The sequence below is a fragment of the Megalops cyprinoides genome, chromosome 14, assembly GCF_013368585.1.
Source record: "Megalops cyprinoides isolate fMegCyp1 chromosome 14, fMegCyp1.pri, whole genome shotgun sequence".
NCBI lineage: Eukaryota > Metazoa > Chordata > Actinopteri > Elopiformes > Megalopidae > Megalops > Megalops cyprinoides.
The window spans coordinates 24,283,197-24,310,981 of NC_050596.1; the positions used below are offsets into that span (position 1 = coordinate 24,283,197).

Genomic DNA, 27,785 nt, shown 5'->3' on the forward strand with positions numbered 1-27,785 from the left:
TTCCAAGGTTATTAGTACCTGATAAAGACACACGATCATGTTAAAGCCCTGTTAATACTGCTCTCTTGCTCCTGCGCTTGTAAAGATTTTGTACAAAGAGAACTTGGGAGGAGGAACAGCAATAGCAGAGACACCAGAGATGGAGAGGGTTAAACGAAACCAGCAGGCGATTAGCACGGTACACCAGAGTTGCTCTGTTCCCTCCCAGTGTTGTTCGTTCTCCATACATTCCACCATATCCTCCCTCCCTGTCAAAACCCTTCCTTAAATACCTCTGTTGGTACTTGTAAAAGCAAACCGTTAGATTCCCTCCTTAATTCGATCTAGTCCTAAAGCAATCCTTTAATACATCACCTCAAACATTCCATATTGTCTTAACAAGTATGTAGCTAGTTCTCACAGATTATTTTTTAAACAATTCAAAAATATCATCTCCTTTGTCTCCTAACATAATATTAATATACCTAATATATACCCGATATAGTCTCCTAACCTACTATTTACCCTTAATGCAATATTAAATGTAAAGTTTATGGAGATAAACCCAACCTGCTGCAAAATTATGTTTGGAGGTATTTCAAAATAGCTTCAAGAAATAGTTTTAAATAAATAAAAAGAAAAGGTTGTTAGTGTCTATTTCTAGACTATGCTGGTATGTTAGCCCTGAATGTTAGCTATGCTTGTACCGTGTGAGTTTCATGGTATGGCTCTGCATTCTTCGCATTTCCTGTGAAGTCTCTGGGTCAAGTTCCTCTGTGTGCTCATTGTCTGTCTCGTCCCTCCTCATGGAACTGAAACTCCGGATAGATAAAGTACAAGGAAATCGTGGGCCAAGGCACGGCTATTTCGGACCTCCCGGAGGTGAAACGGGTCCGGGAGACCCAGAAGAACATCAGCTCGGTAGCGCCCCCATGTTGTCGGCTTGGTCCCCAGAGAGTGACCCCTTCACACCTCACGCCCCCCCCCCCCACCCCACCCCACCATTAACGCTCCCACATACCTGCACCTCTCACACCCCTGCTAGCCCCTGAGTTTATCAGAGTGCATAATTTCTGTCTGAATGCTCCCAACTAAGCTGCCCTCATCCATCCCTTGGGACGCAGAATAAAGCAGCGGTTTTTGCGAGCGCACACTCCTTTCTACCGTTCCACATTCCATGCTAATCCATCTTCTCTCCCCCTACTCCACTTCAGTGAACCATCCCTCCTACCATTCCCTGGAGCTCCTTGGCTGCTGTGGCCCCCCTCCAGCTTTCCAACTTACTCACATTTATACATGTTTTTCAGTGTGGTTTTTTCCCCCCATTTTAATTCTTCCTAAACCCAGCATCTGAGTGATTTTCATTTTTGTGAGTAAGCAACCCAAGGATGGCTGGTGTCCCTCAGTGATTCACTCCCTGACTGAGCGAACAGGTCCTCCCTAAGTAGCAGCAGGACTTTAATTTCTCCGCTGGATGGTGAAAGGGTAGCAGAATGCAGCCAGATAGATATGCAATATGATATGCAAGATCATTCTCAGACTGAAGAGGGTCACCCTGTTATGGTTTGGCCTAATACCACATGAGATATTTATGGTTGGACTGGTTCAACTTCAGTGTTGCTTATCCTTGATAGGATGACATATCTGAGCCACAGGCTAATCACAACCTCTAAATTAAAAATGCTTTCCCTAAAAAAAAAAACAAAAAAGATCATGACCTTTTCTGCTTTTCTCTGCCCTTGTGTGTGTCACTGACCGAGCAATAACCAGTCAGATACCTGGCATAAAAATGAGTGCATATCACAGATGGCCAAACATTACAAGCGTGACCCTTTAAAGACGGACGAGTCTTGCAATGTGATGTCAGTAGGGCAGGTTAAGCAAAATGGAGATCCGGAAAAGGTGTCAGTGCGTGCTCTGGCCTTATTTTCATTGTGATTCATAAATTGACCCTTCTTTTCCCAGACAGTTTTTTCTTCTGCTTACTGCTTTACACATTAATGTATTTCAGCATTACCTCACCATTGGAATAAACTATAATGAAGAAGTGATATTGGAATGCATTAATGTTTAAATGAAACATCATTTAAGCTATCGTCAAGTATGTGATTTTCCCTTAATTTTTTTTCATTTATCATTTAGTCATTTAAGGTACCTCAATTATGCACAGTGGATGTGCGCTGTCCTTTTTTCCAAAGCCGTGTGCAGAAAAATATACAAGGATGGTGCTGTTTATCAGAACACTGTGGTCGCTCAGTAGTGGTGTGGATGTGTGATGCGTGTGGATGTAGCCTGGGCCTCACCGCCCCCCTGGGCACTGTGTTTCTGTCCTGTAGGTGTGGTATAAGGACACAACTGCAAAGGGAACGCCGGTCGTGTACACTCCAGAGATGGAGCGGGTCAAGCGCAACCAAGAACACATTAGCTCGGTATTCCACAGCAGAAGTGTGCCTGTCCTTGCACCAACCTCCACCCACATAACCCTCCCCTAACTTTTCCCCTTCCAGCTGTTTATGAGTTTTATGAACTTATTTTTTGTCCTCCTGCTATGTTTAATACGACCTGCTGTGAAGTGATTTGTGCAACATTGCTAACCTCCTCTAAGTCTTTTCCAATCCTTTGTCTACTTTGTTGGGACACACCTCCCCCTCTAATCCACCTCCCTGAAGTCACTAAAAGGCTGGGCTCCTCTGCTATTTGTCTCTACACCTCCCTCGGGGGAATCTGCTCTCTGCTCTACATTTGACATGGATACAGGGCTGCACCTTTTGCCTGCTTTGCCCCTCACCGCACGCACGTGTGTGTGTGCGTCATGTCGCCCACAGGTGCTGTACTCCGATAGCTTCAGAAAGCAGGTGCAAGGCAAGGCCGCCTTCGTCCTGGACACCCCTGAGATGAGACGTGTCAAGCAGACCCAGCGCATCATCTCTGGGGTGAGATGCTCCTCTCTGTGTTCCTGTTTGTGAGGATGGTGATGTGCTGGCCCACTGTCCTGGACATAGAACCTTTGGGTAGTTAACCCACTGTAGCTACCACTGGAACACTAGCAGTGTCTCTCCATGCATTGTTTTGTAAAGTCCAGTGAGGAAGACATATTAGAACTCACCTTAGGAAAGGGGTGTGTCAGGCTGCAGGCCTTTCTGTGGAAGCACGTTCTCTGCACTCCCCTCCCTCTAAACACGGCTCCGCCCTCCAGGTGAAATACCACGAGGAATTTGAGAAGAACAAGGGCAGCTTCACCCCTGTGGTGACGGACCCGGTGACTGAACGTGTGAAGAAGAACATGCAGGACTTCAGTGACATCAACTACCGCGGCATCCAGAGGCGGGTGGTGGAGATGGAGAGGAAGAGAGCGGTGGATCACGACCAGGAGACCATCACAGGTCAGCTCACACATACACAAATGTACATACACACACACACACACACACACACACACACACACTCATACACACACACAAACATGCGCGCACACAGACACACACACACACACACACACACACACAAACATGCGCGCGCACACACACACACACACACACACACACACACACACACACACATACACACACACAAACATGCGCGCGCACACACACACACACACACAAACATGCGCGCGCACACACACACACACACACACACACACACACACACACACACACACACACACACACATACACACACACAAACATGTGTGCGCACACACACACACTTGTGCCAAGTATACCAACAGTATCAATTAGTTAAATTACATGGAATGGAAAAAAATGGAAAGTAAAAATGGAAAAACATGGTGCAAGTAGGTGGAATATGCGGAAGAGTTGATCTTAACAAGGTTGTTCTCTTAATGTCAAATAAAGGCCAGTTGCATCTTATTCTCTTCCACTTCTTGTAATCATCCTCCAGCAGCCTTCTCACTCTTAAACATCATGTCTTATCTTCACTGTCCAGATCATTATTACGTATATATGCTGAAACACAAGCAAGGTTTAAAACCACATCTCTGATCCTGTTAAACATGTTAAGATTGTAACACAGAAATATACATTGTATAATTGTATCATGTAGTTGTTGAGTCTTTGGTAATTGTGAATTATAAAACTGTATTTTTACTTTGTAGTGGAGCCTACAAAATGGTTTGTCTTGCATACCGACACAACTGCATCTGCCAAATACCTAATTATATAAAGACACCAAAAGCAATTAGTTGAAATAATGCCTCCAATTACTGGCAATGCCCCACATGATGCATGTAGGCCAATCCAACACAAATGGAAAGAGTACGGTAAGAATAGAAACATGCCTAGTTTTTGTTTAGCTTTCCTGTAGCAAGTTTCAGTAATTTCATTTTCTCCCAATAGACCTGCGGGTGTGGCGCACAAACCCAGGCTCTGTCTTCGACTATGACCCCGCCGAGGACAACATCCAGTCGAGGAGCCTGCACATGATGTCAGGTAATGTTCCACACGGCCCTCCTGAACACACACACCCACCCACACTGGTGCTAGTCAGGTTTGTGGTGGAAAGGAACTGAAGCTAACGTGACTGTCAGACTGATGCAGCATCTGTCCACACTCCGCTCACAGTCCAAGCCCAGCGACGCAGCAAGGAGCACTCTCGTTCCACCAGTGTCATGAGCGCCGGGGATGAGAAATCCGAGGTGTCTGAGAACGCGGATCACCACCTGTCCCTGTACAGCAATGGTTTCGGCACCTCTTCCCTAGGTGAGCCTGAAGCCCATGGTGCCTCCTCACACAGTGAACAACACATTACACTATTGCCATATAGCAGATGCTCTTATCCAGAGCAACTTACATAGATTACAGTTTCACATATCTGTTTATACAGCTGGATATTTACTAAGGCGGTTATAGGTTGAGCACCTTGCTCAAGGGTACAGCAACAGTGCCTCAGCAGGGAATTGGACCAGCAACCTTTCAGTCTCGAGTCCTGCGCCTTTACCACAATGCTACACTGCCACAGCATTACCTCTCAAAAACAATCCACAAAATACAGCACACTCCAAATGGAGTGAGATGGCTTATTTTCACATCACAATGCCGAGTAATCGTTCTGCAGAATGACTTCTCCTTGATCCCATTGGCTGTTCCCTCTATTCCACTCCCCAGGCTATCAGCAGGCCAAGACGGTGGAGCTTCAGCAGAGGTCCTCCTCTGTTGTAACCCAGCAGACCAACGTCTCCTCCGTTCCCTCCCATCCGTCTACCACTGGGGTGAGTGCTGAACTCCTCATGGGAAGCTGTGGTTCAGTGCACATTCAGGGTCAAAGGTCAAGGAAGGAGCATGTGATCTGTGGTGCAAGAACGGCATTCTAGAATGCTGATCCATTTCAGATATAATTTTCAAACGTATTGCTAAATGTGAGGGGGCAAAAAGGTTTAAGGTCTTTAGGAACACAGAGGGACCGTTCAGGTTTGAGGTTTTTTGGGCCCTTCATTTTATCCTCTAGTCCTGGAACTATACCTCTGCAACCTGGAAATGAGAATATTGTTCTTTATAACTGCCTGTCTTCCATTTCTCTCTCAGAAAACTGTGCGTGCCATGTACGACTACGCCGCCGCAGACAGCGATGAGGTGTCCTTCAAGGATGGCGACGTCATCATGAACGTGCAGTCCATTGACGAGGGGTGGATGTATGGCACTGTCCAGCGCACCGGCAAGACAGGCATGCTGCCAGCCAATTATGTCGAGGCTGTCTAAACAATCCCCGCCCCCGAAAGCGGATCTGAAACATTCACTGGGCAGTTAAATGGGCTTCGTAGGTGTTTAGCGTGTGTTATGTGTTGAGTGTTCACACTATTATTGACATACAGTAACTTAAGCCATTGTGTCTGATGTTGTGAGATGCCTACCCCATGTGGATGTCACATGTAAAACTGACAAAATTACCTATATAAATAATTAAGAGCCTATTACTGAATACCTATCGATACCTAAATGAGCTATTGAAACAATTTAAAAGCTGCTACTGTATAGGGAATGAATACACCTCATCTAATATCAAAGAGAACTGAAAATCTATTGAGATGTTGCACTTAAATAGGCCGAAATGATGTACACTAACTTTGTCTATAGTTTTTGAAAAAGAATAAGATTAAACAATACTAAGACTGAAACCAAGGGGTAACTAATCAATCAAAAATCATTTGCCTCTTGCAAACTCAAAGAAAAGCCAAAGCCACCCCCTCTGAGACCAGTTGGAAAGATGAGCCTCCTCCCTCCTCTGAAGGCTGGCCGGTAGTGCATGCGTTTTTGTTTCTTCTGCTTTACTGACGTCTGTAGGTGTTGGGGGTAGAGGAAGCTATGTACCTTAAAACAGTAGTAATAAAGCACACGCAAATACAATGGTCTTGATGGTTGTGAATTGGTGCCATCCTTTTTCCTTACTTCTGGCCAGAAGAGTTAATGTGCTGTGTCCTAGTGGTTGTCAAGAGTTCCAACACCATTGGATTTCCATGGTTACCTAGTCTTGATTCTAACTGAAGAGCAAACATTGTTCAATGTGCACAAACTATCAGCCCCTCTCTAAAACATTCTTCTGTTGCCCTGCCCCCTGAAATTCACAACTGATCATATGTCACCGTAACCCATCATAGGATAAAAATTTCAATAGGCATGTGTAAAGCACTTAGGATTCTTCAGAACCTTCTAGCCTGAGTAAGTGAACAAACTTTTTTCTCTGAAACCCATTCATTCCTTTATTTCAACATATACAATAATATAAAAAGTGCTGTCTGTTCCCTTGACAAGCATGTTAAAAAAATTAAAAAATCCCAAGTCCTGGCAGGTCCAGGCCTCACGGGTCATGCTTCCCTTCATCTTCTATTCTCGCTGACATAGTAATGTTAGTCACTCTTTGTTGGTGACACCAGAAAAGTGGCAAGAATCACCCATCGGAATGCCAATGTAGTGAAATTTACAGAGTTAAAAACGTAGAAAATAAAGAAAAAAAAATTAAAATCTAAAAATTCTGAGGGGGTTCAGCCACAGAAAAAAAAAAAAAAAAGAAAAAAATCAGTCCAGTCTGAGGTTTCATCTATGGGGGGACGTCCATGCCAGCATCAGGGTATGCTTTCTCCTGGGCTGGGGGCTAGTCGGGTCTGCAGCTGGAGCACGATGGTCCTCATCATACCCCCCAGCTGCTCGTGCATCAGAACCAGCTGGCCCGGTGAGCAGTGTCCCAGCTCCTCCGCCGTCAGGCGGGCACCCAGCGCCTCCACCTCTGCAAGCAGCTCTGCTGACCTTCCCTCCGCCGGGGGTGGGGCTGGGACATCTGACGGCTCTCCATCTACAAGGTCACATGACATGCATTACGATGAGAGGTGCATAAGGTTTACTGCATGAAGGACGAATGAAGACAGAGCCACCGAGAAAAGGAACACTTAGGGATGCAGTTTCTTCAGACTTACGCCTGGTCAAAGACTGACAAGAAACATGAAGCTTGTAGGTTCTTTGTTATAATGTTTGCACTTACCATAAACACTGGTGAGTCACAGGTTTTATTTAGATAAACTGTAGTGATCTACATGTAACCAGGAAATGTCCAACGCATACTTACAGCTGTCGTTTTACGATGCAAATTCATCATCCCACAATAGCAGAACACTGCTGTACAGATAACACTCAAACAGGACTTTGCAGCAGATTCTGGATTGTGCTCACCTGTAACCTGATCTCCCGGGGGCTTCTCTTCCTCCTGGTGCTCATTTTCATCCTGCTCTGATGTCATCTTTTCCATTTCATCAAATCCTTTCAGCTCATCGTTGCGACCCTTCCGCTACAGAAATACATTTGAGCTAAGTTCCACCATTCATTTACAAAATGACTAGCTAACAAAATGCATGCTAACAAAGAACCCAAACCTGTCTAAAACAAACTGCTTTGCACAGAAATCTTGTGTAGAGAAACACATTAAATTTAACATATTTTTCTGTTTCTGCAAACAATAGGTTGTATTGTGAACAAAGTATTCCGTAGAAAGCTCTGGGGTCTACCTGTTGTTCATGGTAATTTTTGAGTGCTTTCTTCACATTGGACAGCTTTGGGGAACGAATGGGGAGGGACTTTATTTCGTCTGGTGTGAGGGCACTTAAATCTCCAACTGTTCTGATGTTCCTGGCTCTCACCAACTGGCCAAATCCACGAGGCCTGGAGGAGAGATGAAGATATGCTTTTTTCACTAACGTTCAAAGCCCCTTCTAAAGCATTTGGTTGTGCCAATAATTTGTGATAAGTATAGGAGAGAGAACACCATCCAGTAAAAGTTTATTTTGCATTCTTTTTGTGGGTGAGATGCAAAGGTTTCTTGCAAGTGGAAGAGGAAAAAAAAACAAAAAAAAAAAAAAAAAACTCAGATTCCTAGTCAATACTCTAAAAGAGGGATCCTCTTAAGACAGTAACTGAATAAAACTTCCTCTCCTTTACATTTGCTTGACAGCCACTCACATCTAATACCATTTTTTTCCTTTTTAAATGGTATGCATTTATGCAGCTTGGTGCTTAGTAATGTAGTTGAGGTTCTTTCTCACCAAAGGGTACCACAGGAAATCAAACCAGCAACCTTTGGATTATAACCCCTGCTCCTTTTCACACCACACCACACTGCCACCTTACTCAAAAAAACTACGATTTTTATTCAACAAACCATTCACAGTATTGTTATGCAGTTTTAGCACTGCATGTCTTTGATGGCTGCATGAAGTGAGATCAAAAATGGGACCTTTTGAGACTTTGGCTGCAATTTTGGGGACCAGTCTTTTCAACACTCACCACATATTGGAGGTTATCTGGGGCAGGACAGCCTCCACAGGAGTGGAACAGCTGACTAAAGCTGGGTACACACAGTCCTTGGGAATTGGCTTAGGCTCCTGGCTCATCTCCGAGATCTGAAATCAAGCGCAAAGTCACTGAATCCTGCCAATGACACATGCATAGTATACACTATCTTGTTCCTATCTGTCTTGAAGCCTGGTTAGCAATGGTAATCTCAGCCTAAAAATGACAACTAATGATTGTCTACTATCACTTGAAACACTGCTAAATGTCTGCAAAACCCATGTCAGGCATGTTTCCATGGGTAAAAGTAATGTGAAGGGACAATCAGCACTTGGGGGTTTTCTCTCTTTTCAGGGGGAGCACATTAGAAATATTAAAACATGAGGGAAGAGTTGATTCATGGTTATCTGCCTGTTGCTGCAGAGATACCCACCAGACATTTCTTGGAGCTCTTGTATCCTGGACTCCGCAGGTTGCGTGGACTCAGGGTCAACAGGCCTTTTGTTGGAGTGGTGATGAACTGATATAAAAGGGGGCATTTCAACACAGCCTGATTACAATTAAACCTACAGTACCAGATTTACCACACAAAAACTATAATCTTGTAAATTATTCCACTGTAAATGAGCAAGCTCTAACCAAGGGGCGACCTGATCGTCCACATCCACTGTTCATGCCTTCCCACTATGCAACACTGTCAGATTGTGTACCTTTTGCTGCGATAAGGCGGAGCTGTTTTTGGATCTTGGCGAGCCACTGGCAGAGAGCCTAATGACTGGGGAGCGACGGTCAATGTCATCAGCCAACTCTTGGTGGTGAATTGGGTCAGCAAAGGACACTCGTCGGGACTACAACAGAACCAATACATACACTTTTCTCACCTTTAGGGAATAAAAGCTACAAGTTATGACATATGAAACGAAAGCATTTCTAAACTGATTAAGGCTGATCAAGGTATTCAGATCTTACCTTCTGCAAAGGGGATGGGGAATCGACCTCCAGTGGCCTCTTCTGTCCCTTCTTGAGGATGCTGGTGGAGGGAGACGCTGAAGGGGACCAGATTCCCCGGGTTTTTCCACTGCTGGGGCTGTGGCCCACCTCCAGCTCTCCCGCCAGAACATCCAGGCATTTTTGCTTAGGGGGAGAGTCCAAGCACACGGGTTCCACAGTGGTCTGCTGAAGTGCTGGTGGTTCTTCAGGCAAGGTCTGTGCCACAGTATTATCAACAGTATCTACAGCTGCATCATTGTCTATCTGGGTATCGTCACATTTGGCCTCCTCATCTACCGCTTCTGCAGCTATATGCTCTTGGACAGAGGCAAAATCTTCATCTTTGTTTACATCTTGCTCCTGGGCCTCATGTCCCTCCTCGTGGGGCTCAGGTTCCTCCTCCTGGGCCATAGGTCCCTCCTCCACATCCTCGGGTTCCGCTTCCTCTCCGCTCTGCTCCTTAGAGTCCTCCATCGCCACATCAACACTCTCTGGCTGGGCCTCGTCCATGTCCACAGAATCTCCCTTACTGGACTGCTCTGACACACACGTCTCCCACATCTCCTCTGTGGTCGCATTGTTCTCCTTCTCCTTCTCACCCGGCGATGCAGCCAAATCAGAGACGACTGGGGTGCTCAGTGCATTTGGCTCAAAGAACACGTCATCATTGATGCTGGCATCTTCCTTCTGCTGGGGTGGCACATCGTCAGGCTGAGGATGCACTGATTCAGCATCAGACACCAACTCATCGGGGTCCTGCGAGGTCCTGCTCTCCCCTAGGTCTTCCGTGACCTGTGAATCTGTGACGTCACTCTCCTGAGACAAAGAGTCGCTCACAGTTGCTTTGCAATTGCGGGCTTTGGAACGCCGGCGACGTCGGCCCCCCTTGAAGTGAGGACCCCTGTGTGCCACCTGCTTTGTCATGGAGATGTCTCCAAGCTCTTTGGAAGGGTCCTCAACACAGGGCTTTTCACCTTCCTGCTCGGTCTTCTCTGAAGTGATGTTATCAACCACCTCTGCTGTGCTTTCAACCACCTCTGCCTTTGTTTCCACAACAGTCTTGACAGGGCTCTCAGGAGCTGTTATATTAGTAACATGATTTGTTTCCTTGTTCTGCTCAGTATGGGTAAGTTCTGTGTCCTTTGCTTCTGTTTCGAAGCCCACAGCATTTTCGGGCTCAGCCTTTTGATGGACTTCAGAATTCCCGAGGTCTTCAACTTCTGGATCAGTATCGGTTTCTCCTTTTTGCACTGAATCTTCCTGAACTTGTTGTATTTTCAGTGGGCTTGGTGTTGACTCGGAGTTCAATAGTTTTCTTTTCAAGTCTCTCTTTCTGGGTTTCAGACTATCTTCATGAGTCTCTGAGCAATCTGACTCAGAGTTCTCAACACCAGAGAGTAAGCCCTGGGAGGACCCTCTAGTTTTGTACCGACCTTGCCCTGGGAAGAACTTCTGTGCCCCTTCGCCCATGTCTGCTGACTGAGAGTTTGACATCTCTTTGGCAGGGCTGGGACAAGACCCGCTGCTGACATTCAGCTCTGTTGCCATCTTGCCCCCCCTACTTGGTCTGTCCTGATACTGGCTATCGGTTTGACTGGCAGGTGTAGGTAAGGTCTTCTGTGAATCAGTTTGGCTCTTTTCCTCTGCCGAACCAGCTGACTTGCCCCTCCTACCTGGTCTGCCCTGTGACTGTCTATCAGTAAGTGTAGATAAGGCAGTCTGTGAATCAAGTTGGCTCATTTCCTCTGCCGAACCAGCTGACTTGCCCCTCCTACCTGGTCTGCCCTGTGACTGGCTATCGGTAAGTGTAGATAAGGCAGTCTGTGAATCAGTTTGGCTCATTTCCTCTGTAGGACCAGCCACCTTACTCCTCCTACTTTGCCTGTCCTGAGTTTGGCTATCAGTTTGACTAACAGGTGTGGACAGTGCCGTTTGTGAAATCTGGCTCATTTCATCTGTTGATCCAGCTGCCTTGCTCCTTCTACTTGGCCTGCCATGTGGTTGGCTATCGGTTTGACTAGAAGGCGTGGATGTGGCAATCTTTGTATCAGTCTGGCTCATCTCCTCTGTTGGAGCAGCCACCTTACTCCTTCTGTTTGGTCTGCCCTGTGATTGGCTATCGGTCTGTTTTGCAGGAGTGGATAAGGCTACCTGTGAATCAGTTTTGACCACTTCCTCCGTTGAATTAGCTGCCTTGCTCCTCCTACTTGTTCTACCCTGTGACTGGCTGTCATTTTGACTGCCAGGTGGGGATAAGGCCGTCTGTGAATCAGTTTGGCTCTTTTCCTCTGCCGAACCAGCTGACTTGCTCCTCCTACCTGGTCTGCCCTGTGACTGGCTATCAGTTCGATTAGCAGACATGGATGAGGCCACCTGTGAACCAGTTTGGCTCAATTCCTCTTCTGCAGGACCAGAGGACCGACTCCTAGTTACTCGTCCATGCGATTGACTATCAGTTGGTTTGACAGGTGTGGATGAGGCCCGCTGTGAATCAGCTTGGCTCATCTCGTTCTCATCTGCAGAACCTCTCTTCCTAAGCTTGTCTTTGCCTTCCAGTTCCTCGGCAGCTACTCTGCTACGCCTACCTGATCTACCTTGAGACTGGCTATCTATTTGACTAGCTGGTAAAGGTGTGGCCTCCTGCGAAAGACTCAACTCCCCTTCAGCAGAGCTTTTTCTTCTCAGTCTGTGTCTCTCCTCCACCTCCTCTTTGTCCTCGCCTGGGCGCACCGGTCTACTCCTGCGTCTGCCAGAGCGCCTGATCTCAGACGAGCTGAGAGAGTTTTGAGAACTCTGTGACGTCTCATCCTGAGGAATACCCTCCAATTCCAAAAGAATAACCTCGTCCCTTGTTGGTGCAGGTTCCTTCACCACACCTTCATCATCTACTTCAACCTGCGGCTTTGCACAGTCCACCTGAATCTGAGTATCGGGAATGATATCATCCTCATCTTCCCTGTCACGTTTCCCCACTTCTTGTACCTCAGGGTTGGCCTGCTCTGTTTTTGTCTCCTCTGGCAACTTCTCTTCCAGAGATGGGGACTCTTCTTGGTCGTTGCTGCCATTTCCGTCAGTGTCATGCACAGGCTGAGTGAGCTCTTCTGACACTTCCATGTCTTCTGCGCCAGAGCTGTCTTGAGAGGCAGTATCTTTCAGTTGAGAATGTGTGGAGCTCTGACTTCTGGTTGCTCTGGTGAGCGGGCCTGTGAATTTGGTCACTCTGGGGCTGGCAGTCTTGCCCTCCTCGTACTTCTCCAGGGTGATGAAGGACTGCCGTCGGCTGCTTGGTTTCTGTGGCGTCCCTGACACCATGTCTGAGGAGGCTGAGATGTTACAGTCATCGGTACTGTTGTCTCCAGTCTCCACAGTGCCATCGTCGTTTGTCATGGAAACATCGGCAGATTTGGACTGCACCTCTTCAGTTTTTTCCTCTTGAAGCTGGGGTTATGAAGATGAAACATACATGTCATAACTGAGCAATTACCTTGCTTTGCTATATTTACAGGACTTTTCCTAATTGTGTGTGTGTTGTTCACTGGTGATCATTTTGACAGAGCTGTTCAGATCAACTAAAAATCAAAATGTCCAATGTAAATTTAGACAAACTGTTTAAACTACATATCAGCATCACGAAGATGTAACAGTATCTAGAAAAAATGGAAATTTAAACAAATGGCTATACCTCATTCTTGGGGGTTTCGGTAGCTTCCACATTAGCTGGTGTACCATCCCTAAACAAAGAGACATACCAAAAAGTCAGAAACCTCTTAGACAGCACTAATGAACAAGAGGAAAAAAAAATGCTATGGGGCTGGTATTTACCCTGAATCTCCCTGGCTCTGAGTGTACTGGGAAAAGACTGTTGTGTCCAGAGAGGCATCCAAGTTGTTGTACATTGCAGGAATATCAACCCTGCAAGACACAACATAAATAGCTACAGCAGCTGGAAAACAGAAGCCTTTATATAAAACAAGTTTACTGTACTTACTTTGAATGTGTGATAAGCTTACCTTTTTGTTCTCTTCACCTCTTTCTGGTGTTCGGTAAGTACACGTTCCTTCGTTTCGGGGGGTATGAAGACAAAATCAACCGATGCCTCCTCCTCCAGCAGCTCTCGGCGGGGGGGTTTGGGGGTCACACCAAAATCAAGCTTCACCTGCTTAAAATACCAGCACCTCAGCTTAAGGTAGCCATCACATGCATGATTCACCTCAGAATGGTCTACTGCCAGCAGTGCTGGTGTCTTAATTATCATCATTGCAATAGAGATATACAAACTTGCTCTTACAGAGACAGGCTTGGTCTGAATGCCAGAGCTCTTCTCCTTCAGCTCCCCAGCCCTGGAAAGCAGCGAGTCCCTCTTGCCCACTGAAGCAATTTTCACCCCACTGACATGGGTCTCCAGCTGGGAACACTCACTCTGAAAAAGAACACACAAACAGCACTATGGTGTGAGAAAATCACAATAAAAGTCCCAAGTGGTGTTCACTTGATAGGGGTAAGCATTATCTAATGAATGGCACCCTGGCAACATCAGTTTATTGAATTAAGCACAGAATAAGGTACTTACAGAGTACTGTCCACTTAAATCATCAGGCACATCAACAGCCTGAAAGCCAGGCAAAATGATGGGAGTCTTCTGCTTTACCAGGCTCAGAATGGGCCTGCAAAAAAATGTTAACACCATAAATTTCAAACTCACAAAGACTCTGGACAGACGTATCACTTCTCCAGCCACAGAAGGTGGTCTCACTCACTTGAGGTCGTCAGGGTAGGTGAGGATGAGAGCGTTGCCAAAGGTGGCGTTCCAGAACTGGGTGACGAGGGTTCGGACCTGTTTGCTCTTGTGGGGGAAGAGCACACAGAGTAGGGGCGCTAGCAGGGTGAGGAGCTGGTCGTCGAAACCCAGGGAGGAACGTGTCTGTAGGCAGCCCAGCATCTCCCCCAACAGCTTCTCCAGCTACAAGAAGCACAAATCTATTAGTCTTTCTCTCACACACAGAAAAGCTGTCTGTCAAAGGTATGTGCTCAAAAGAACAAAATTTGTCACTTTCAGTTTTCAAAGTCAAACACACACAAGCTGACCAAAGCCCTAAACCACTGGTTTAAACAATGGCCAACAAAGGCGCTAATCCACAGATTTAACAGTCGTTAACCCATGCACAAACAATACTAAAAAAAAAAAAAAAACTAAATAATAATGAAATAAAAATAAAAATATCAGAACATATTATAGATTCAACAGTAAAAATAAACTTAATCTCCCATTTAAAAATAATCTTTGTAAATTTTAATTTGTGTATTCCCAAATGCATACCTTTGATCCAAGGCTGGCGAAGAATTTTGGCTGCTCATTTTGAGATCTAAAAACAAAAGAAAAACCAACGTATCACACCAACCTCTGGCACAGCTGAGAAAGCCCAAATTTAGGATTAAGTGAAAAGGGCAGAAACCAAAATCCAAAACCCTCACCTGCTGGCTTGTTCGTAGAGGAGGGCAAGAGGTGCGACGAGGGAGGACAGGGCCCCCTGGATGGCTGTTCCCAGCGCCAAGCTGCTGAACAGTGTGGACAGGACGGTAATCACGACTGTGCCCAGCCCACCTGGGGCAACTCCCGTGCCCTCAGCAGGTTTATCAGAGGCGTCCAGTGAGAGGAAGGACTCCAGCGTCTGCACCAGGAGGGTGTGGAAGGTGGTGAGGTTCCCCAGGGGCTTGTTCTTCTTCCGCACCCAGCTCAGTGGCGTGTGGGGCGCTGCAAGATAGCCAGATTATGATGTCACTGATGTCATGCCTCTTGATTGGCACATTTCTGGCTCAACAGTTGTCAATATAGTAAACTGAAATAACAAAGCTTAAAACTTCTTTGGCTTATATGACACAGTATTAGACAGGAATACAAAAGCTGCTCTCCTGAATAACACAGTATGTCCCTGAATGCCCTGGGGTGCAGTCCCCTAAGTCCCCATTTCGGGACTAATCCTAAAAATAAGAGTCCACAGGTAAACATTTTAGCCCTTACATTTGGTCTTCTGCTGGAAGTGGGGAGTATAAGGAGAGAAGTCGACACACTCAATAATGACCAGGAGAATACTGGCTACTGCTTCCAGTGTTGATGGATTCTGGGGGGGGGAAATAAAGATTAAATGCCAGTGAGAACCTACCAGCCTGATATTTTTGATATTACCCAGTATTTTGTGAGTTCCCCAGCTCTACGACAAATAATAGCAATTAAGCAAATAGTAAAGTTAAATATTCCATTATTAGGTAAATGGCCTAAAATAGTGATTACTCTTGAAACTGACAAACATTTTACAAATACAAAATTACTGTAATAGAGAACCGGAGGTTGTGAGTGGAGTACATTACAACCTCCCATTAAAAATGCGACCATCAACAGGCAGACTCACAAAATCATGAGAGAGAAGTCACTACCATGACACTGTGGAAAGAGGGAGTTATGATGGAGGCGTTTACAATCTGATCAACTCACGGAGAGGGCTTGGGAGTCCAGAGCAGCCGCCATTTTGCCACACAGCTCCTCGCAGCACACGTTTTCCTCGGCTGTTGCCACAAGAGCAGAGCAGCGAGCAAAAGCTTTGTACAGCCTCGACCATGTGCTCAACAGTGACTTCTGAGTCATCTACAGAGAAAGTGAGGTCACAGTCAACAACCAAAGTCTTGCTGTCAGCAAACTGTTGTATAAAGCATGAGTGGAACAGGACTGTTTAACCTGAGACTGAAAATACCAAAGCCCAAATCCCTTGGGGATGACCAAAAGTATTTCAATAATGGCAACACATCTATTCAGTTTGGCTCAATGGGTGTTCCAGTCAAGAAGGCACTGCACAAGTGTTGATAATGAAAGACCTCCTCCCTATCAGAGGGGATTCTGGGAGGCAAAACCGCAGTATCTATGGACTGTGCAGCAACTCACCTGGGGCAGGGTGTGGCCTACGAGCAGGTTGGTGAGAGGAAACATCAAAGCACTGTGCACTGCTGTAAAGTTGTGCTCCAGGGCATCACCTTGGTTGACCTCGTTCGTCTGAAAACAGGAAAACCCATTTAGACACTCTATCACTCTGCACACGCTCTCTGCATGCCTTAAGCTGAGAGGGTCAGGTTCCCTTTGGTACCTGGTTGATGGTGTCGGTCAGAGCATTGACTACAACGCTCCACATCCTCCACAGGTGCTCCTTGTTCTCAACAGCCTCGGCACTGGTACTCATGACCCCGAGGACTGACTCGCTGAAGGCCAGGGGAGAAGTGGGGCCAGAGAGACCACAGCCAACCAGAACCTCCAGACACAGGAAGAACCTGAGGCAGCAGGAGCAGAGATACACCTGGTGTCAATTTTTAAACAAGCTTACCAAACATTCAACTAAAATCACACTTTCAATTTTGTTCCTGCAATTTAAAAACATTAGATTTTTCCAAAAAATTGCACTAAAATGTGCCAACATGAAATATGCTTTCATTCTGTTATATCATAAATCAAACTGAATTGCAAAATACACTTCACCATGAAAGGATGGAATGTTAGGCACAAGTAGTAACTAGTCATACAATTAACAATGATTCATCCACTTTTTCAAAGCTACACCAAGAACCTAAGACATCTACTCTTAATGCTGTGAAAATAAGCTATCAATACGCATTTATTTTGACTGTAGTCCTGAAACCGCTAATAATGTCCGGATATGCCACAGATCTTATGTACATGGGATTATACTTATTCTGTATGTCCCTCGTCTCATGTTTATAGTTAACATTTTTTTCCTTCCCCTTTGCATTTGCACAATAACAAAATTACACAAATAAGTACTATTTAAACAAACCGAAGGTTCAACAAATGCTGACTCCAGTAGGCGTTTGATTAGCCTCTATGGAAACAGCAAGCACGGGCCACTTAAGCCAGGTGATACCATGCAAATCACTGAACAAAACCCTGCATACTCAGCAAAAAGAAACCTGACAAGTGGTACTAAAGTTGACCTCTCTAGCCTGCTATGGATACCATCATTACTAATAAAAGGTTGCCGGTTCGATCCCCGCTGGGACACTGCTGCTGTACCCTTGGGCAAGGTACTTATCCCACAATTGCCTCAGTAAATATCCAGCTGTATAAATGGATAACATTGTAAAGAACCGTAACCGATGTAAGTCGCTTTGGATAAAAGCGTCTGCTAAATGAATAAATGTAAATGTAAATTGTAATCAAGAGAACCACCTCCTAGTGGATTGTTATCTGTAATGGACAGTGAACCTCACCTCTCATCTGCCACAAAGGAGTGCAGCAGGCTGCTATGATGAAACAGAGGAATCAGGAACAGGGCCGGCGTGCCCTAGGGGACAACAACCATCACGTGTACACCAACACGAACAAAACACATGCAGACGTACAGTAACATGCAGACACATCCTGAACCACTTTCATAACAACCTGCTGCTCCCTTACAAGGTCCCTTTGACGAATGCAACAAACTGCATGGTGACAATTTACAAAAAAACAACTAATATATAAAATACCTAAACGGCATTCAATGAGAAAATCTCAATACTTTGAAAACCACTGATTATAAGGACCTCCAACGGCTGCTTTTAAAGAGACTGAATTTATAAGCCGCAGAGGGAAGAAAAAGGGCTTGATGCTGAACACATCGGTTCCTGATCCCTGTCCAACACACAGAGACATAGCTGTGCTTTCATTCATAACTGTGTGGAAGTTGACAAAGAGCAATAAAGCAGGGAAGACATGACAAACTTTTGGAAAATGAATCAGGTTGACGACATTCAGCCAAACTTACATTCAAAACGTCCATGTTGGCCACCTGGTAAGCAGCAGACCCCAGTATCTTGCGTGGGATTCCCTTCACGGTGGCTTCAAGCAGACCCTGGAGCACAGCGTGAACCAACCAGCGTTACACATATAAAACAAGCTTAGGACAGCAAACTCACATTATGAGTGGAAACGGCGTTAAAAGCATCAGAGGAGCCTGACTATGAGTCCCAAGCAGTCGGGACACGGCTATGTAAATGGTCAGGATTACATGCATATCTGTGAACACAGCAAGTGGCACATGATATGGACAGTGCACAAAGGCTCTATTCTGTGTGTGTTCCACATGGCAACATACAATTTAGGAGTCTTACCAGAACACGATGGGCTGGCAGGGTCTCCGAGACAACAATCTGCTGCAAGGCCTGTAGCAGGAGTGCAAGGACCTCCGAGCCTGGTCTATCCTTCTTACTGCCTGCTGTCACACGCACAAGGATTAAGCAAACTCCACCACTTGCATAAGCCCCAAAAAGAAGCATATTTACACCAAACTCACGGAACCAACTGTTGAGGGTTTTCCATACAAGTACTGTGCACCAGGGTGCGCTTACATAGTCGTAACAGTGCTGCCTGCAATCACTTTCCACCATTTCCACCTACAGACAGTACAGCCAGGGGCTGGTTTTGGGGGGCCATAGTGTTCGCATACATTTGTTCTAATCACGCACTTAACCACCCAATTTGACCCGTCTGAACCAAAATGGTGTAGCTTCCTCCACAGTGTGCCAAAAGCTGGAAACCCAGCGGGACTGCAGCACCAGAGTCCAGCCACTCTGATGGAGACACAGAAGCCCCCAAAGACACTTACCGGTTTCTATCGTCGTGGAGACAAAACCCATGAGGCTCTTCCAAATCAGGGCCAGCAAGGCATCTGCAGGAGAGCGGAGAAAACACATGAGCACAAATGGCGGCACAACAACCGGTCCCCTCTCACCCTGACTGTACGCCACAGTGGGCCCCCTTCCCATCAGGCAGTGCTGTCCTATTACAGCCGAGAGCAACAAGCCAGGCCAGTGCGAGAACACTCCTGCACTGTTTCCTACTGCCAAGACACTACTAGATGTGGACACAAACACATTCTTGGAGGAGCACCAACTTCAAGACATTACACAGTGGCGAAGCCTATTGAATATGCAGAAGGGTGGGAGAGATCCCACACAGCAATGCCGAAAAGCATCAACGTAGCTTATAATCACTAGCTGCAAGTTTATTTACCCTAAAATTCTGCATTAATGCAGTGCAATGATTGCATGCATTATTTTTCGTTGTTTTTCACCCCACACTTGTATAACTTACACTTCAGCCAGACATGAAATTTTGTGCTATTGGCTGATGGCAATTGCTGAGAAAGGTAATAAAGAGAGTGCTATGGCAAGTACCTGGGGCGTCTTTGCCGATGGCGATGAACCCGTCCCTGACCGCTGAGATGAGGACGCTGGCGTGTTTGCTGAAGGAGGACGGGCTGCTCAAGAGGGGGTGGGCCAGGGGCTCTGAGAAACACAAGGGGTGTCACTACTGCGTCCGCACTAACAACCCGGCTGCCAAAGTGAGGGAGGAGGCAGGCGCAGCAGCGCTCTCACCCAGGCTGAGCTGCAGCTTGCTCTTGGCGGCGGCGGCAGCGACCTCTGACCCCAGGAGATAGTGCAGCAGCATCTCCAGGCCCAGCAGCTGGATGGAGGGGAAGGCCAGCACGACGTTCACGCTGCTGTTCAGGTTCATGCGTGGCGTGGAGGCAGACCCATTGAAGGCCTGCGGACCTGAGAGGAGAAACAAAGAAGGCCTTAAACAGCGCATGCATTCTACGTCCTGGATGCGGCAGAGGCTACTGAACATGTACTCTAAATGTGCAGTACAGAGGAGAGAAATGCAAGGTGACTTAACGGCCAGTTACATGTTAATACATCAGTTACTCATGAAAGAAGAAGTGCACCATTCAGTAAACTCAAGTCTGTGTGGCCGCATGCAATTCGCTCTTCCTACATGGTACAGATGTTTTATTAATATGTACAAGCCCCCTTGTTTTAATGGTAAAATGGCAGAGGTCTGCTTCATCTTTCTTATTTTATAGTATTCTATAGTAGTCTTGCAACAAAGTACATGGCTTGGCAAACTAGCCTAACTGATTTTGGTTTGACCATGGAAATGATCTGAAAAATGTGCTTTTGGGAAAGCAGGGAGTCTACTACAGTCGATACTCTTGTCCTCATCACAGATTACTAATTAACAGATACACTAATTAGGCCGAAAGTGGACATCCTCATGGTATTACAGATACAACTGAATTAACAGTGATCCTCACACAGGAGCTGAAAAGTAGATACGTCAAACATAACCCGATAAAAGGGTATACCTGCTTTAGGTGTGGTGGGTCCTAGGCTGGTATTCTGGCTGGAGTTTCGAGTGGGAGTCGCCAGAGGCTGATATGTTGAGTCTGTGCTTACTGCACTCTGGAGCAGAGGCACCCCCACCTTCCAAAAAGCAGAGAGAGGATGTACATCACACACACACACACACACACACTCTAACCCACATAAGTAACCAGCTGGCTGTGCTACAAAAAAGCATACAACAGTCTTCAAGTAAAAAATGCAAGCAAACAGACAATCAATATCTGTCTCTCTGCAATCTATCAATATGTGTTATTAAAATTATGAAAAAGTGATGATAACCCAGTGACACTGTCACTGCATTAATCTTAAAAGCTATTAACATCTTAAAAATGTCAATACAAGCTGGTGACCCTGGCTATCTCATATCACAAATTCCGAGGAAACCATTACCCCCCCCTTACCTGCTCAAAGTTAGCTGCCAGGTTGGGCCCCAGCTTGACTACCAGGTACCACCACACTTCCAGCTTGGTGAGCAGCAGTGCCTCTGTCCTCACCTGAATGGAGCTGAGAGGCTGCATGAGCAGCTTCAGGCGCTTCGCACTGCACAGGATGTCTACAGCAGACGAGTCATAGTCGCAGAGTCAATACAGAGTCACTGCACAGCACCTCTACAATAGTCACAGTCAAAAAGTACGGTCACCAAACACAGGATCACCACAGGAGAAGAGTCACAGAGTCAGTGCAGTCATTGCAAGGGATCTGCACAAGAGTCACTGTGCAGGATCTTTAGCGGAAAGAACTCAGTCATCAGAGTGAGCATACAACATAGTCACTGTGTAATCAACACTTGGGGAGTCTCAGAGTCAATACCAAATTGCTACTCATGAACTCTGCTACACAGGTCAATGAAATGTAAGCACTGCACACACCTTTAGATTCAGAATCAGACTCAAGTTAGCTCAAGCCACAGTGCATCTGTTGCTCTCCTTGAACTGAGTCAAAGTACATTTGCAGACCAAACTTTTTTCTCACTGTGCATTGTATATTAATGGACCAGCAGTCAGACTCCATGAAGAGTCACTTTTTTTAAAAGATACAGTCCCACCATTAGAGCGAGTCCCCATGACAATGTGCTGTAACCGTCAACCTTGGTTGTGCTCTGCTCACCTGGATTGAGTGCAAAATTGTCGATAAGGCTCTTCCAGGCGATAAAGGCAATCTTCTTGATGATGGGTGAGGAGCTGCGGAAACCCAGCTCCTCCAGGTGCAGCAGGGAATTGATGAAGGGGCCTCCTCGGTGGAGCAGCTGTGAATGGTGCAAACATACATCACTGCTGATGTCATCAATTCTCTCTGTTATAACAGGACACTTCAGGTCTTGGTGTTAACCCCTTACACTTGAATTTCTGGATCACTCCCACCCTGCGCCCTGACAGCTTGTGCACCAGCATCACCAACATCTTTTTATGAACTTTTTATTGTCTCCTTCTTAGTTTTATTCACTTCCCATTTTATATTTGATCTCTGGCCTTAGCCAAAACAAATGAGCAAGGAAAACACAGCTGCTTCACTGCAATTTCACCTTTCCGAGAAGCCGGACGAACAAAGGCCACAGCTTCAAAACATTAGTCTCATTCTTGGAGGAGAAGAGCTTCTGGAGCTCTGGAATCAGCTTCTGGTGAAGAAGGAGAAACGTACACACACCGTCACATCCCACATCGAACAGACCAGCAAGCACTCACACCACACGACAGGAAGTAACACCAGCTGATTGACAGCTGGGCCCCACTTACAGAGGACATGAGGGGCTCGATGATGGCGGCTACTTCCTGCTGCTTCTGGAGGAGGAGAGGCATGCCCATCTCGAGGGCAGCAGCTGCTCGCAGGCGCACCTTCGAGGCCGAGTGGACCACCAGAGGAATCACCAGTTTGGCCCACTGTACCGCTCCATCTCCCATCTGACTGGGGGTCTGTTCCAACAGCCTGGCAATGGGAAACAAAGAGCAGGTTTTTAACAGTATGCAGTACCGACTTCAACACTGATGTGAGACTGAACTACTCTCTACCAGCAATACTCTACCACCCAACTTTCCTCACTCAGCTAAGTGGAATTTCAGACACTGGCAATACTATCGTAGGCATAACCCTTGTCATGATAAAACTATTTTAGTAAGTACATACTCTGCTTCCACAATCTAAGCATAACAGACACATCCAAGTACAAAAGTTCACAGACCTATGTAACTAGAGGAGGGACACGTATGCATTTCTCCAGTCAAGAAGTTAGCCGTACCTAATGACAACATTCAATGCCTCGTGTTCCATGACGACAGACTGGATATCTTCTCGTGCTCGCACTGCCTCCAGAGTTTTTAGGATGTCTGGTACCTGGTGATGGGGGTAGGACAGCGCTCTATTTAACTATTAAGACAACACCTAGCCCTCGTACCATCTGACATCCACTAAGGAGGCAAATAACGTCCAGTGTATGCAATGCTGTAAATAACATAAATAATAAATAATCAAACGCCAAAACCACTACTACAATAAAAAGGAAATACTAGTCTGTAATCTGAATTCTGTTTTCTCAGCAGACTAGTGTTGAGAAATATCCCACCACCTAGACAAACAAATATCCCTCTCCTAAACTGCTAAGCATCCAATCTGACCCACCTTCCTGGCAACCACATCAGAGGGGAAGTTTTGTTTGGACATCACCCACAGTGCCCGAGTACATGTGTTCTTGTCTGTGGACTTCACAACCAGAGTACAAAGGGCCACCAGAATCTCCTCTGCATAGTTGTCTAAAAGAATAACAAGATCAATGCGAAACAAGCATTTAGATGTCATAAAACTGGACACTCCGTCCCTAACCAATTTATATAACTGTCTGCAAGTTGAGGGTATCCAGGGACTATGACTGTCATGGTTAAGAGAAATGTTTTAAGGCCACCTAGTTTCTTTTTGTGATGTCTGTGGCAGTCTGTTCTGCTTTAGTTCATGTATTCTTTTCTTTTTAATGGAGGGACCCTGGGTGCCATTAAAGAAAGTCCTCACAAACAGAAGTGACAAGAGCCTTAAACCTCACAATGGGTGGAGCTCCCAAGTGCTGTCAATTTATAATTTGCACAAACCAATCAAAATACTTTGTTCGCCACTGCAAAACGTGAAGATTGGTTCTGGCTGGTCAGTCAGTCACTGACAACATTTGACAGCACCACCCATTTTGGGGCTCTGCCAGTGTTAACAAAAAGTGACATTTTCTGAATACCTGGGATCCCAGAGACCACGTTGCTGTGGAACACGCAGAAGCCAAGTGCCTGTAACGCAGCCTGACTCAGCTCCACGTTCGGACTGGCAATGTGATTCTGACGAGAGTAGCAACACAAGAGCAGGATTACACCAATATCTCACAAACAATACAGCAAACCATCCCCCGCTGAGTCAGAAAACGAATCACCGCTCTAATACTGAATTCTTAATATGGGACATCTACTTGTAAACCACAGCAACTGTATTCTGGACCTCACCAGAGCTACCCTTCAACAAAGATCACGGCCAAATAACCTTGGCTACAATATGTACTGGGTAAAGATGCAAAACTGGAATCCTGGATTTTCTGACTTTGTTTTGTGCAACATGTGTCATTTGCAAGGGAAATCTAAACTCTGCGCAGGTCAGAGCAGTCAAGCAAGGCAGACGATCTTGCCAGTGCCTAGTATGTGTCGGGACATGCATATTGCTAAACACGGCAGCCTGAGAGACTGACGTCACAGAGGCAGCTTAGTGTATGACGCACCTGCAAAACTTTTCCCAAACGTGAAAAGTGCTTTACAACGGCAGGGAGGAAGTGCTTCCCATCCTCTCCACTGAGGCGGCTGAAAAGAAAGAGGAGGTTGAGGAATTCACTGTTCACGCATACCTTCCTAATAGACACATACCCAGTGCACCAAAGACACAGGTCTCCCTCAATCAGAGCTAAAAATGAAGACAGCTCATTTCACAGAAACCAAAATACCAACTCACTATACCTGTACGGGCCTACATGTACCTGTTGATTCTGATTTAAGAGGGGTAATGTTCACCTGAATTGTGTTTTAGATCTTGCAGGCTGAATTGCAATTCAAGTCAGGAAAAAGAATTCTGCAAATAATATGGCAGCCAATAAACCATGTGTTCCAACAGAATACACAGGTGTATTCCTGTACACAGGTGACATCTAAAAGTTTCCAGGTCCTGGGACCCCAGGGGAGTCCAAAGAACTCTGTTCTTTGCTTGGACAGTCGTGTTGCTTTGGACCAGCTCAGCAGGACAGGAGTAAAACTCAACACTAGACTGAAATTCAGGGCTACCCAGCTTGGGTGCTGGAGGGCTGCGGTGCATCTGGTTTTCAGTTCTCTTTACCACACTAAATCCCTCAGAATAGGGAAGGAAAGCCAGATTAGTTCATTCAAGATGACTCTTCCAAAGACTCATCAAATAAAGTTAATGGATGGAATCAAGATGGCGGTGCACCAAGACCAGCCTTCATCCCCTGATCACAAGAGAACCAGTCACGTGTAAGGCAAACACACACCAGATTCAACACCCCCCCCCCCCCCCCCCAACCCCAACCCCAACCCCAACCCCATTTGGGCCCGTTCCTCTTCTGCACTGGGCTAAACACCTACTTTGCAATGGTTAGGTAGGCGTCGATCTGTTCTGCCTGTCCCGCAGCAGAGTCTTCCAAGGACTCCAGGAGAGGGAGGAGACTGGAGGAGGCGGGGTGCACCGTCGCCATCATCCTCACACCCTGGAAACAAAGGTTCAAGATGAACAGCCAATCGCACGAGAGCGCCACCACCTGCACCCATGCAAAAGGAGGCAATGCATCAGATTATACATACTGATGCGCGTATACCCCTGCCGTCCACAATGGTTTATTACACATCTACCCAAACATGCTGAAAATGTTCAGCATTTATGCATTTAAATGAACCAAATCCATTTGGCAACACCTGAAAGCCAATTCGGTACAACTCTGACAAGCCCAAAGAAAATTCACCCTCACACACAGTCTCTGGCTGTGGCATTTGAATTAATTTAAGGCTGTTCACTGACACTCTGAGGGCTTGGTTTCACAGAGCAAATGGAGCACTGGAGACAGTTACAACACTGCTGCACTGTGATAAGACTTCCTGTTCTGGCTGCTTCTCCTCACGCTCTGCAAAAGCAGGGAAGGAGCTCATACACCACCGAGAAAACGTCACTCAAGCCACTAAAACAAACAAAAAGATCTACCAGAAAGAGGTCACAGCAGTGTTGGGTGACAGTGGAAATGAAGAGAGGACCTTCTTAAAGTTTCTTTTATTGGCTGTTGACTCTTAACAGCATATTCATCCTGACCTGCTGCGGTCAGAGTGCAGACGAAATGCAGTACTCCCTGGAGCCTATACTAGAAGGACAGAATACGCTTAAATTACATTTTTCCCCTCAGAGATCATTTAAAGCAAAGCGAAAGCAACTTAGGCCAACTTTGCTAAAGACCATTTTAAACCTTGATAAGAATGTCCTTGCGAGATGTAATGATTTTTTTTTTCATTTAACATGAATGACAGCCCAACTTATAACACTGAAAACGCCAGCAGCTGCAACGTACACTAAGTGGTTAGCTGGTAATAATGGACGGTATAATGGACATCGTAACAATTTGCTGCTATTCTAACATTAAATATGCCAAGATAACTATTTAGGATTGTCTAAATAGCTAACATTTAATGAACATCCCAAGCTAACGTTAGGCAACTACAATCTAACAGCAAGGAAGCTAACGAGCTAGCTAGATGATTTTTGCTTGTGTAAGAAAAGTAAAGAATCCTTAGTTGACGTTAGTAGCAAACAGTTTCCAAAATAGACATTTCTTTCTGAGGCAGGAAGGAACGTGCCAATAGGTAGCTTGCACACTAGCTTGCATCGAACTGATCAAATGTGTTGGCTAACTGGTATTAGCAAGTTTAGTTGCTACCCAATATGAAACACAATAGATCTGTAGCTAGCAAGCTAGCTGAATAGCTAATATTGCAGCATGTAGATCAATGTAAAATAATCAAAATTATTTTTCACAAGTTAGCTGGCTAGCTAGGCTTCTGGCTCAAGAATTCTGATCCGCAAACTATGTTCACTCCCTCCCCCTTCTTGAAAGAAATACCAGCTCGCAAGGCAAATTGTTAGCTCACCACGCTCATATACAATCGGCACACTTACCTCGATAATCTTGTTTTAACACAGCAAGTAACACAAGATGAAGAGATCATGAACTTTAACAGACTGCTTGCAACAACTGCAAGCAAGGTAGTAAAAATAAAACAGATTCGTTCGGCAGCAGCACTCTTCTCGGAGTTGCACTGCGTCTCTCTCCCCGCGAAAACGCTGGCGCCAAACTGCGCACGCCGAAGCATTGGTCACCTTTCACCCCACGTACTCGTACCGCCCATGAATAATTTATACATAACATTGTTGCGAGTTAATCAGTTTTTTTCCTGTTGTTTCGGCACAAGAAATCAAATAAAAGAGCCAAACATAAAATTGGCAGTAACAAAGGAAGGTATTTAAACACATTCCTATATAACAGTTCAGTGCTACTGCGGATACCGTGTTTTTAGGACACACATTCAGGCATGCTTACCACCAACGTCATCGCTCTTAAATGCTGCTTATCCGACGAGTCAAAAGTGTACAGTTACATCTGTACAATTTCTTTCATTATTAATAAGTCAGTTAGCAACAACAGCCTTGGAATTATTGCAGGTCCTGTAGCAAAGGAAACAAAAATATATCCCTCCGCACAAGGCAGAATATTAGTAAAAAAGAGACACCTCG

At 45.8% G+C, this 27,785-nt stretch overlaps 2 protein-coding genes across 2 annotated transcripts in view; one reads left to right on the forward strand and one right to left on the reverse strand.

Annotated features, from left to right (window-relative positions):
* Positions 1–6,560, forward strand: part of neb (nebulin) — an 80,122-nt gene extending 73,562 nt beyond the window's left edge. Inside the window, exons 131-139 of the mRNA XM_036545263.1 lie at positions 86–178; positions 808–900; positions 2,316–2,408; positions 2,805–2,912; positions 3,176–3,362; positions 4,338–4,430; positions 4,563–4,700; positions 5,106–5,209; positions 5,523–6,560. Of these exons, the coding sequence (XP_036401156.1) occupies positions 86–178; positions 808–900; positions 2,316–2,408; positions 2,805–2,912; positions 3,176–3,362; positions 4,338–4,430; positions 4,563–4,700; positions 5,106–5,209; positions 5,523–5,696 (1,083 nt within the window). The 3' untranslated portion in view covers positions 5,697–6,560. The remainder of the gene's footprint in view (positions 1–85; positions 179–807; positions 901–2,315; positions 2,409–2,804; positions 2,913–3,175; positions 3,363–4,337; positions 4,431–4,562; positions 4,701–5,105; positions 5,210–5,522) is intronic.
* A 413-nt stretch (positions 6,561–6,973) lies between these two features.
* Positions 6,974–27,328, reverse strand: rif1 (replication timing regulatory factor 1). Its single transcript, XM_036545499.1, has 36 exons — positions 27,171–27,328; positions 25,598–25,719; positions 24,727–24,805; positions 24,199–24,295; positions 23,601–23,731; positions 23,221–23,315; positions 22,721–22,910; positions 22,510–22,602; positions 22,095–22,233; positions 21,389–21,540; positions 20,948–21,065; positions 20,178–20,354; positions 19,977–20,087; positions 19,406–19,468; positions 18,912–19,015; positions 18,566–18,652; positions 18,030–18,103; positions 16,895–17,075; positions 16,696–16,803; positions 16,252–16,401; positions 15,781–15,880; positions 15,234–15,513; positions 15,079–15,124; positions 14,519–14,721; positions 14,332–14,425; positions 14,050–14,181; positions 13,772–13,917; positions 13,584–13,673; positions 13,444–13,492; positions 9,741–13,199; positions 9,482–9,619; positions 9,205–9,291; positions 8,766–8,881; positions 7,991–8,144; positions 7,659–7,773; positions 6,974–7,284 (listed from the first exon to the last, which is right to left on the reverse strand). Exons 2-36 carry the CDS (start codon positions 25,708–25,710, stop codon positions 7,058–7,060), a joined length of 7,698 nt encoding a protein of 2,565 aa, XP_036401392.1. The 5' UTR covers positions 25,711–25,719; positions 27,171–27,328; the 3' UTR covers positions 6,974–7,057.
* Between the last annotated feature and the right edge of the window lie 457 nt (positions 27,329–27,785).

What these genes read in the sequence shown, in the direction of transcription:
- rif1 (XM_036545499.1), bottom strand. Translation starts at nt 25,710, where the DNA reads ATGATGGCGACGGTGCACCCCGCCTCCTCCAGTCTCCTCCCTCTCCTG. An exon ending in TCGAGCCCCTCATGTCCTCT is followed by an intron (nt 22,603 to 22,720) that starts GTAAGTGGGGCC and finishes CTTCTTCACCAG; the next exon opens with AAGCTGATTCCAGAGCTCCA. An exon ending in TTCAGACCAAGCCTGTCTCT is followed by an intron (nt 13,918 to 14,049) that starts GTAAGAGCAAGT and finishes TATTTTAAGCAG; the next exon opens with GTGAAGCTTGATTTTGGTGT.